This window comes from Strongylocentrotus purpuratus, unplaced genomic scaffold (assembly GCF_000002235.5).
Source record: "Strongylocentrotus purpuratus isolate Spur 01 unplaced genomic scaffold, Spur_5.0 spur5_scaffold_8, whole genome shotgun sequence".
In the NCBI taxonomy this organism is placed as follows: Eukaryota; Metazoa; Echinodermata; class Echinoidea; order Camarodonta; family Strongylocentrotidae; genus Strongylocentrotus; species Strongylocentrotus purpuratus.
The window spans coordinates 6,916,653-6,929,261 of NW_022145614.1; the positions used below are offsets into that span (position 1 = coordinate 6,916,653).

General features: G+C 40.5%; 1 protein-coding gene across 1 annotated transcript in view; it reads left to right on the forward strand.

Moving 5' to 3' along the window:
• Positions 1-3,703: 3,703 nt before the first annotated feature.
• LOC583384 (deoxynucleoside triphosphate triphosphohydrolase SAMHD1) overlaps positions 3,704-12,609 on the forward strand; it is a gene marked incomplete in the record, with an annotated part of 34,712 nt that continues 25,806 nt past the window's right edge. Inside the window, 2 exon segments of the mRNA XM_030975095.1 lie at positions 3,704-3,768; positions 12,347-12,515. Coding sequence (XP_030830955.1) covers positions 12,365-12,515 — 151 coding nt within the window.

The window sequence follows — 12,609 nt, forward strand, 5'->3', positions numbered from 1 at the left end:
CTAATAATTTGAGGAAACGTCAAAGCTTTCGCGCTTTGCGCGAGATGGGGAAACTGAATTCAGATGAATAGGGCTTAATAAGAGTCGAAAACGGTACGATGAATCGTCTTCCTTTCTCTATATTGTGATGAAACGCCAAAAATTCCGCGCTTCGCGCGGAAGGGGAAAACTTCATTTAGACGAGTCGAGAACGGTACAACGAATCGTCTTCTTTCTCTAATAATTTGAGGAAACGTCAAAGCTTTCGCGCTTTGCGCGAGATGGGGAAACTGAATTCAGATGAATAGGGCTTAATAAGAGTCGAAAACGGTACGATGAATCGTCTTCCTTTCTCTATATTGTGATGAAACGCCAAAAATTCCGCGCTTCGCGCGGAAGGGGAAAACTTCATTTAGACGAGTCGAGAACGGTACAACGAATCGTCTTCTTTCTCTAATAATTTAAGGAAACGTCAAAGCTTCCGCGCTTCGCGCGAGAGGGGGGAAACTGAATTCAGACAAAATTAATAGGGCTTATTTAGAGTCGAAAACGGTACGACGAATCGTGTTCTTTCTCTAATAATATGAGGAAACGTCAAAACTTCCGCGCTTCGCGCGGGAGGGGGAAGCTTCATTCAGATAAGGATTAAGAGTCGAGAACAGTACACCGAATTGTCTGCTTTTAATTCTCATAATTTAATGAAACGTCAAAGCTTCCGCGCTTCGCGCGGGTGGGGGAGAAACTGAATTCAGACAAGGATTAAGAGTCGAAAACAGTACACCGAATCGTCTGCTTTTTCTCATAATTTAATGAAACGTCAAAGCTTCAGCGCTTCGCGCGGGTGGGGGAGAAACTGAATTCAGACAAGGATTAAGAGTCGAGAACAGTACACCGAATCGTCTGCTTTTTCTCATAATTTAATGAAACGTCAAAGCTTCCGCGCTTCGCGAGGGTGGGGGAGAAACTGAATTCAGAAAAGGATAAACAGTCGAGAACGGTACAGCAAATCGTCTTCTTTTTTATAATAATTTAATGAAACGTCAAAGCTACCGCGCTTCGCGCGGGAGGAGGGGAAAACTTCATTCAGCCAAGGATTACCAGTCGAAAACGGTACAATTAATCGTCTTCTTTTCCTAATAATTTAAGGAAACGTCTAAGCTTTCGCGCTTCGCGCGGGAGGCCCATCACTCACACTCCCCTAATGAGCGCGCTTTTAAGTGATTCTCTTGCTCACTACCGCCCCTCCCTAAAATAAGATCCTAGCTCCGCGCCTGCATTAATATATAGCTATGATGCTGACTAAATTAGAGAAATAATTCGTTTATTTATGTCGTCGAGGAAAATGACCATTTTGCGCATATGCAAGTACTATAGATAGTCCATAGGCCCCAGGTTTATAGGGTTGAATTTGTAGATATTGGACATTTAATTTTGTCGGTAATTGGTGGCTGGTTTTGTCGGTAATCGTTGGCCTCTACACCCCCCCACTGAAAAAGGTCTAGCGACGCCCCTGGGTGTACTGTTCTCGACTCTTGATTCTCGTCTGAAATCAGTTTCCCATTCCCGCGAGAAGCGCGAAAAGCTTAGACGTTTGATTTAATTATTATAGAAAGAAGACGATTCGTTGCACCGTTTTCGATTCTTAATAAGCCCTATTTATCTGAACTCAGTTTCCCCCCTCTCGCGCGAAGGGCGGAAGCCTTGACGTTTCCTTAAATTATTAGAGAAAGCAGACGATTGGGTGAACTGTTCTCGACTCTTAATTCTCGTCTGAATTCAGTTTCCCCTTCCCGCGCGAAGCGCGAAAAGCTTAGACGTTTGATTTAAATATTATAGAAAGAAGACGATTCGTTGCACCATTTTCGACTCTTATTAAGCCCTATTTATCTGAATTCAATTCAATTCATTCAATATAAACAACAAATTAATTCATTCATAGACCTACACAAACATCACATGCATTGCAGCCCTTAAATATCATCCCCTCGTCCCTTAAGTTTTAGGTGTAAACAAAATTAATGACAACCACCGAGTAGGACCTGGACAATGCAACAGTTACCGTATTATTTATCACTCTCAATCAGATGCGTTCACAGTTTTCACCCGGAGATTTCTTTAAAAAGGGGGTGGGTTTTTTTCTCTCTCTCTTTGGAATCCTGAGAAATGTAAAAAGGGGGTTATAAAATATCTTAAATATCATTAAAAAAAATTGATCGAATCCCGGGATCAAATTCCTGAAACTCCTGCTAGCTTTGAAAGCTCATTCAGGATTATTTCATTTTGAAAAGTAAAAACATTGGCCCCCAGCCCCCCAGTCCCTCTCGATCGATTAGAGCTCACCTGAAATTGGGGGGGGGGGGGGTCTCCAAGGCAGGAAAAGCCAGCGAAAAGCCGGCGAAAGGGGGATTCAGAAATGTTGGCAGTCCTGAGACAGTGGCGGATCCAGGGGGGGGGGGGGCGCGGGGGGCCCGGGCCCCCCCCCCCCTTGAGAAAAAAATCATGTAAAATCACGTGATTTTTACCTTTTTTGGGGTTGGGCCCCCCCCCCCTGGCGCTCAAGGGGGGGGGGGTGCAAATCGAAATTTTTTTTGAGGATCAAAAAAAAAAAAAAATGTGCTCACTACCCCCCCCCCCCCCCCCCCCCCCCCCCCCCCCCCCCCCCTGAGCGACTTTTTGGCCGGCGCGTTTTCAAATTTTCGGGAGCAAAAAAAGAAAAAAGTTGGGCCCCCTTCCCTTAGAAATCCTGGATCCGCGCCTGTCCTGAGATAGGGGTTGGGGGTGCTTTCAAAGGGAGGGAACGAGCATACTCGTACCCTAAATAACACTGAGTGGGGGGGGGAGAGCCGGGCATCTTCTGTACATGATTGCACTTTTTAAGCGCTCGCGCGCTAGCGCACTTTACGTCTAGGCTATAATAATACCTTGCAAAGTAACGAAAAATTATTCTGAAGTTTATGAAGTGCTTGTTCGCACACGTCGCGCAACTACTCTTAATGATCGTGACATACTGTACACGTGTAGGCTATACAGTTATACATACATTAAAAAAAAACCTCATTTCTCATGCATTATGCTGAAAGTGAAACCATCACATTTTTTTTCTTCTTCTTCCTTTTTTTTTTCTCTTTTTTTGTTGTTGTAATCTCAGGGGGGGGGGGTGATTGTACAGGCCATCCCCCCCCTACTTCAAGCCAGGGGGGATGCAGCCCCCCCATCCCCCCGGGATTTACGCCCCTGCATACCACACAAAAATGATACCAATTGATTTGGGATAAAACGCTCTTTCATATTAGATGTATCATTATTTAAGGTTCATAGATGATTGAAACGGGGTGCCCCTCTTAAAAATAGTCTAGACATCCATAGAAATACTTCTACTTGTAGATCGTGTCCAGAAGCCCGGTTACCGTTTTCTTAAGAATAATACCTCATTCGTGTTCTCGCTTAAGTTCAAATTCCATGCAGATGCTAAAAAAAGTTTATAGCTTTTTATAACTGTTTATGCTTTTTCTTTTATCCAAAGTCATATTATAATGGGTGCCATTTTTATTTTTATGTTTATATGACGACGGGGCTATATATAAACGGGGCTGAGTGGTTTGGAGGCAGCAGTCCAAACCAAATCTACATGATTACTCCCACCCCCCCCCCCCCCCTCACTCCAAGGGTCCACCGCCCCTATTTATCAAGTAGATCTATATACTTTTTCCCATCGCTATACAGTACCAGTTTACAGTTGTATCAGTGCGCATGCGCAGACAGTTGACGAGGAGGCGCGGCGTTTGATAAAGCCTAAAGGTAAACATTTTTTAATCTTTTATTTTGGTCTTCAAACGTTCAAACAAAAAGAACTCACGAACAGAAAACATTGCTATATGCGTGACAGTAATCCATGATTCTAATTTAATTACTTTAGGGTCTATGTATGATTGTGTTTTAATTATGATGTTCGGTATCTTTCGAGTGCATGTCGTGTGTAACCGTAACTGCTATCCTACTCGAGCGCGAGCGGTGCGACCCCACGAGTTATGACTTATGGGGACAAAGTTTGCATAGATCTGCCTTGCCCCGTGCGTTGGCTGCCGCTAAAAAGCCAAAAGCGGCCAGCTGATAAAGCCAGTGCCATGGACTGTTTTCTTTGTCAATATGCTATGATTTATATATTCATTGAGGCTTTCGTTAACTTGTTACATCACGTGAGGAACAACTTTAGAATACCCCACCACAAAAATTGACCAAACTTTTGTAGATCTAGACTAGACTAGACCTAATTATGAAGGAAAAAACTGTGATAACGCCATTACGAACGTGTAGATGGCGCACAGTTTTTCCTTCATAATCATTTTACCTTCGGCGTAGACTAACAAAGTTAGAAGGGATGAGATTGACGGCAGCGAGAGTTTAACACGGCTTGCAAGATTTTCAACATGGATGTCGATTTTGACCGATAATTTCCTTAAAAGGGACCATTAAACGGATTATATCAATCAAGTTAGTAAGTGGAACCGATGTATTATAGCCTAGGCCTAATTTAAAATTGGAAATGAACGAGGTAAAATGACATTTTGGGGGATTTTGGGGGCATAACAATACGGCCGTGGCAATACGTGCCTTCACGGTTGTTTCATCGCAAAGCATGCCGGGACATAATTCTAGTCCATTTTCACCTTCGCCGTGATCAGCTGTCCTGTTGCAAACAACGGGATTCTTATCGAATCAACATCATAATCTTGTACATAGTCCGCTATTCTGCAGTGATTTTCTTCCAATCCAGTATCATTTGTACGGTAAGAAAACCAAAGTTTGTGGTTATTCATTTTTATGACTAATAAAGCTGATAATACGACGTAATGAGAGTGGGCCGAGATCCAACTTTAGTAAATCTAGGCCTAGATCTAGTCCCGTATGTTCAAATGTGTGTGCATTTTAAGTAGACTGTTTGTCTTTTAAGCTGCTTAAGTACACTCGTCTCGTGTTTTAGGTAGAAATGTACAGTAATATGAGATTTATGTCTCATGAAATATGAATAGACTTTCTAGATCCTATAATTGATAATGGAATAGGGTCTACTAGAATGGCCGACAGTTAGGCCTAGAAGTAGAAAGTGATTGCAATTAGAAATTATATAAATGTAAGAAAGTAAAAGAGGCCATGAAAACGATAGATTTTTTCGATCTGGATCTGAATATAATAGTCTGATATCAATGAGCTCTACTTGAGGATCTACATGACGGGGGCGTATGGAGGATTTTTTCGAGGGGGGGGGGGGGCCGGGGGGTAAAATTTGAAAATCACGCAGTCAATTTCACAACGACTCGGCCAGCCGGTGAATAAGCCGGGGGTGGTAAGAGCACCTTTTTTTTTCCTTCTTTTTTTCCCCGAAAATATGAAATTTGGGAGACCGATATTTTGTTCAGTTGGTGGGGGGTAAGGTCACCTTTTTGGGTCACCCTTTAGCACAAAAAATGTTTAATTTATTTTTGTTATTAAAAAAGTGAGGGGGGGAGGTTCCTCAAAAACACACACACACATAGTCTAAACAAAATTGGAGGAGGGGGGGGGGGGTTCAACCCCGAAACTCCCTCCCCCCTGCATACACGTCTGCTACATGATCTAGTGTTGAAGAAGTGATGAGGGTTCTTTGGTCACAAACTTAAATTTGATTTTCTTTTCCCTTTTATTTATCAGTTGCAGCATCATCGAACACTATGACCCATGAATCAGAAGATAACGTAGATGCTACGAGAGAGCTCATTTCACAATGGACAACAGAAGTGTTACGTGACTTTCTACAAGGAGGGGACTCAAGCTTGGAAATCGAGTACCGTCAGCCATCCGAGGTAGAGATAAACTGGACGATGGATGGAGAGGGGGCGGGGGGGGGGGGGGGGGGGGGGGGGAGAAAGGCATGCAGACTGCAGAGCTGGTCGTCTACTATGTATAGAGACATTTGTGTGTACCTAGTAGATAAGGACCCTCCATCACTAGAGGGAAGAATGAGAGACTACAAAGAGGGAAAGGCATTTAGTTATTTTGCCAGTTTCTGGTTAGGGAGATATTTTTTTCATCTCGTGGGAGAAAGCTGTCTGTAATTCAAAATCATTTGATACTTGAATAAATTTAGTTCATTTTCTAGACTGTTTCATGTCAAACCGTTGATTCTACTTTCTTGTGAGTATAGTCAGAGAGATAGAGAAGTAACACGAGTAAAGAATGAAAAAGAAGCTAATATTTGAACGAGGAGGAGAAAATGGAGATTACGTTGTTGCCCATAGAGTTGGAATAATTGTTCTTACCACTTTTTATTAAATGATTGTGACCATTTGGTTTATTGTTTGTACATAAAGGTCATATGTTATAAGAACTGTATTGATCAATCTAAAGAGTCTTATAGATTGATTAATACAGTTTTGAGATGATGATGATGATTGTGATGATGAACGAGAAGGAGAAGAGGAGGAACATATCATGAGTTGATGGAGAAAAGATTGATAGAGGGGTTATCATTACAGAGAGAGAGAAAGAGAGATGGACTAACATGAGGAAGGGAGAGCAAGAATGGAGGCTATGACATAGGGGAAGAGATAGAAATCAAAATTATATTTATACTAACATTTACTAAATTAGAATAGTAAATTAGAAGATAAAGCTAAAGGAAAGAATGCAAACTAAAATTAAGCAAAGACCATCACAATATCGTTTACATTATAATATAAATTAAGTAAAGGTACATGGAAACGTGTACATTTGTAAAATTTAATCTCTTGTTCTCTTAGATCTTCCTCTTCACACCTAATTCTTGCTCTCCCTCTCTATCTCTCCCCCCTCTCTGTCTCTTTCTCTCTCCTCTCTCCTTATTATCACTCTTTCTTTTTCATTAAGCGTCGACATCTCTCTCGATGCCTCTCTCTGTTTCTATGATTTTTCTCTCGTTAAATATTTAAAACATCAGGTCTGTCTGACCTTCCTCTCTTGAATAAATCATGAATAACTTCAACTCGGCGTCCTACATACAGTAATGATTGCTTAGTACTCGTCTACAACCTTCTCTGTGTTGTTTTATTTTATTGATAAAATAAATATAACCATGAGATGAATACAAGTTAGATCAATATCAACAGGTTTAATGCAATGCATATAAGTTGACATCTTATGAAGAAGTAGTACCACCCCCGCCCCCCCCCTCCAGGAACGGGAACGGAGGTACCGCATGCGTGTTCCCAAAATCTCTGGCTCGTAACAAAGAAAAAGATCTGCCCGTATTGACTTTACACACTGGACTTTTGCTGAGAAGGGGGGGGGGGGGGGGGGGTACCACCTTTAATGCAAACAGATTTAAAGGGATCGGGTAACTTACTCTCAGATTCTGAAACAAAATCCTGGATTTAGCTCATGCTGCAATGATAAATTTAGGTCAGTCAGGAACTCAATGACTTTTACAATCCGATCGCCTGTCTGATTATCAAGATATTTACGATTGGAAATCGAAACCAAATTTTGTGTTTGCCAAACGGTTTTCATAACACTACAGTTTATTGGGGAAAACGAGTATGGTAAAAGGGGTCAAACAAAGATTTTTACTTTTTAGAGGCACTTCTTGATCATTTTGAAGCACAATTTTGTTAGGGCTTCAGTATTAATACACCATATCACAGACACTGGTAGCACGTAGGGCCATACGTCCATCTCGGTTTAAACATTGTTATACATTGTTAAACAATGCATTTTACAATACCTTTACAACATACACCATACACCATTTGCTGTCACATGGTTTGGAAATCACATTACAGATAATAATTCTACAACTGTGAGGTTTCACCTGTCGTCATTTGATACCCGAAGGAACACTTTTTTAGGGGCTAAATCTAATTTTTTCACAAGGCAAAATAACTATATGCCTTCCCCTCTTTGTAGTCTCTCATTATTTTTCCCTCTAGTGATGGAGGGTCCTTATCCAGTAGGTACATACAAACATAGTAGGCCAGTTCTGCATGCCTACCCCCACCCCCCCCCCCCCCCAATCCATCCATTGTCCAGTTCCTCACAGTGTCTACCTCGGATGGCTGAACAGCTACCGCGTCAAGGCAGAGAACAAATAATGACTACCGGTACTCGATTTCCAAGCTTGAGTCCCCTCCTTGTAGAAAGTCACGTAACACTTCTGTTGTCCATTGTGAAATGAGCTCTCTCGTAACATCTACATGCACGGTGTTATCTTGTTTCATCGGCCGTGTTCGATGATGCTGCAACTGATAAATATAAGGGAAAAGACAATCATATTAAGTTCTTGACCACAAGAATGATTGTAACAAAAGAATCCTTATCACTTCTTCAACACGTAGATGCTCAAGTTGAGCTCATCGATATCAGAATTTATATCCAGATCCAGATCGACAAATCTATCATTTTCATGGCCTCTTGTACTTTTTTACACTTAATTGCAATCACTATCTAAATGTCAGCCATTCTAGTAGACCCTATTCCATTATCAATTATAGGATCTAGAAAGTCTATTAATATCTCATGAGACATAAATCTCATATTACTGTACATTTCTACCTAAAACACGAGACGAGTGTACTTAAGCAGCTTAAAAGACAATCAGTCTACTTAAAATGCACACACATTTGAACATACGGGACTAGATCTAGGCCTAGATTTACTAAAGTTGGATCTCGGCCCACTCTCATTACGTCGTATTATCAGCTTTATTAGTCATAAAAATGAATAACCACAAACTTTGGTTTTCTTACCGTACAAATGATACTGGATTGGAAGAAAATCACTGCAGAATAGCGGACTATGTACAAGATTATGATGTTGATTCGATAAGAATCCCGTTGTTTGCAACAGGACAGCTGATCACGGCGAAGGTGAAAATGGACTAGAATTATGTCCCGGCATGCTTTGCGATGAAACAACCGTGAAGGCACGTATTGTTCAGTCTCTATATCCGGAGGTCTAGTGGAGCCAGACGTAGTCTCAGTGGAACAACCGACGATTATAGAGACTGAAGCTTTCGGTCTAACATAGGCTAGATCTTGACTAGATCTAGATCTAGTCTAGGACTAGGAGCATCATTATCCTGGCTGTGTAGTAAAAGCTGTGCTTTTGATTCTCAACATTTCAAACACCACTGTACAAAACTCAACTGATTTCACTCTAAATCGGTACTTTAGTGACAATTGATGACACCTAAATAGCAGTAAAATACATTTTTTTCAACTTAGGTCTAGATCTAGGTCTAGAGTACTAAAGGAGCCCGTTTTCGGCCACTTAAGACAAAATCCTTTTTTTAGGACCCTTTACTTCCTATTTATTATCATTTTTTGTTCAAATCATGAAGCAAATATTATTATTATTTAAACAAAAAAAGAATCCCAGAAAAAAATCACGAATTGCCATGACAATATTCATTTCAATTTTCACTGTTTTGGAGCCAGTTATCGGCCGAGCGTTTCAGTTTACGGCCGCATGTACAAAGTCAATAGGAAGCGCTCGCGCGGGCCGTGCGTTTCCGCGCTGATGTACAGCACAAGTGGGCGGAGCAGGTATCCCACGCCGGAGCTCCCTGGTGCTCGCCTGGCCGAAGACAGGCACAGCGGTGATCGGAAGTTTGAATCTGAATTAGACAGACATATCGTGTGTGCGTGGCAGGGTCCGGCTGCATTGATTTAAGACATGCGATGAGATACTTTTGAGCTTGCGACTAACACAAAATCGGGCTCTAAATCTGAAAAATACTTGAAATAAAGCTGATTTTATGGTACCCATATTTCTTACATACACGCGTAAGATACTCGATTTTTCAGATTCGGATAGCGGGACCGCCGATTACATCGCTAAAATGTGATATTTTAGGATATATTTTTCATTGCAAATGTGGTTCTTCAGTGACACTGGCATGGTATGGTATGAGTGGGATATGTGTTATGCTATTATGCGATGTATTTTAGAGTGATTTTACCTTGCATCCAACCAATCGGCCGAAAACGGGAGCTGGCCGATTACGGGCTCCTTTATGTTAAAAAGAATAATTAAAAAAATCAAATTGCAAGTCTAGACCTAGAACTCTAGGTCTACTGTCAAACTTTGCTTACAGCCGCATCGGTATGATTGTATGCAGTCTATGCAATATTGTGTGGTGTGTGTATTTGTGTATGGGTCTAATAATACCTGCCTCACAGCATGTATGCAGTGCTAGAGGTCAATACACATGATTAGCATTGGCTCTCTTAGACCGAAAGCTTCAGTCTCTATATCGTCGGTTGTTCCACTGAGACTACGTCTGGCTCCACTAGACCTCCGGATATAGAGACTGAACAATCGCCTATATGCCATCGTATGTTGAAGATATCACGGCTAGATTTTAGCCGTTAGGCCCCTCCCACAAACATGACAAACTTGAGGAGAAATACATCATTTATCTTCAATTGCAGTAATTTTCTAGGCAATTGTCAGTCTCTAAAAGTTCCCTTTTTACCCCCCTTCCCCACGAAATAGAAATATAAAAGAAATAAAAGGACTTACCAAGCTTTAGACTGCTTCTCGATGACCCACGTCAAGCCTTCTGACCGACAGAAATCAAAATGGCGGCTAATGAATATTCAAATACGATAATGGGGATGGTTGACCTCGCCTCGGCTAGCTCCTCCGCGCGGCACGTCGAGGATAGCGCGCGCAAGTGAAGCAGACAACACGAGAACTCAAACGATGCGAGATGTACATGTACGCGCACGTCTATGAATGAGGTCAATGGGGTGGAGACTGAAGTGAAGCCCCCCAATTTTATTTAGACAGAATAACCTTACTTGGCTGCTAGACTAATATTAAAAATATTAATTTATACAAATATAAGCCCAAATATATCCTACAATTTAGTTATTACAATTATGGCACTCAAGGATTTTGCTAAAGCTTTTCACATCGAAGGAACATCATGTTTTCTTATGTATAACTGATTTTCTTATAAAATTGAAGATATGGCGTATATATTCAATACTGAATGAATGCCATTGATGTTTTCTTATGTATAACTGTTTTTCTTATAAAATTGAAGATATGGCGTATACACTGTATATTCAATACTGAATGAATGCCATTAAACTATTACCTACAACAACAACAACAACTATTGATGTTCCTGAGTGAATTTTTTTAGCTACTATAGTTCCAAGAATGAGTCATTGTGTATTTGTTTTATATCCCTTCATTCATTGGACACTTCTGTAATCTGATAATAACATGTACCGTACTCACATTCACATCACATTCAAAAAAGAAATAAAAGAATATTGCACGGCTCAAATGAAACATTGAAGGATGTAAATATTTTTAGCTGGCCCTATATTATACAGTTACTGCATTAGTGTAGTACAGTTACTGCTCAGCGTAAATTGCATGACATTGGCACCGTGACACAGTTGCCTGCTGGAGACATTTGAAATCCTGTACGCTCGCTGAATTTTGCCAGTTTTTTTTTGGGGGGGGCTGGGAAAACGAATAATTCACTATTTCCGGGAAAAGGTGAACTATTCGGCAGGAAACGTCTTTTATAATATTATTATTCTGTTTATTGTTGTGTACACTCCTAATACAACAAACTTACGATAAGGGATATAAAGTTTATAACATGATTCAGCTAGATTATTTACATATGGGTAGATAATTGCACAGCTAACAACATGTACATCACATTAAACATGTAGAAATTTGAAACAGTACTCATTTGCCAACTTGTAGATCTAGATCTACATACACTATCATTTCATACTATTGAAAATATGATTTACTGCAATATTTTTGTGCTAACAATTAAATCTACATGTATATGTACCATAACTGTTATATACATGTACATGTAGACATAGTATTAAACATAGTCGAAGAAGCTGAAAAGTTTTTTTTTATTTGACTACAATTTTTTGTTGGTGTCATGTCCATTATGGTTACAAAGAGTCTATTTTCTCTTCAACAATCAAGTGAAATACTATGGAAGTATGTTATGTGTATATCCCTCTTTGAAATGTGTCTGATATTGATGCACTTACAGGCTTACTGAAACATGCTTTAGGGCCTTTGAGTTTGCTTAAAATTGTAGTAAATAACCAAATTTAATTTGGATGTCTTGTCCATTGCGCTGGAATTGATGATGATGATCCACAGCACTTGTATGGCGTCATTAATTCTGTTTCAAACATTTAAAGGTGCCCGGTTGACCATGTTGACCTTGTTGTTTTACAATTGCTGTACAAAACTGTGACAGTTTGAGATTTTCTTATCCAGTTTTTGGATTTTACTCTGGTTACTAAGCCACAAAGCCACAAATATAGATGTGTAATTACTGTTTGTTTTTTTTCTCTCCAGAAAGTTGTGAGTAGCCATGTCAGATGCCATGGATTTGAGTAGGGGACAAAATAACAGTGATGATGATGGTGGCATCGTGCTTCACCAGTGGAGGAGTTGGACCCCTGAGGACGTGGGAAGGTACTTCAAAGTGAAAGGTCTCTCAGAGGAGGGTGATATCCTGACACGTGAGTAAAGACACAGGAAGAGTGAAATAGATTTAGAGAATATCTATCTAAGAACAGACTGGAGTCTTATCATTTTGGCTTGTGGGCAAACTAA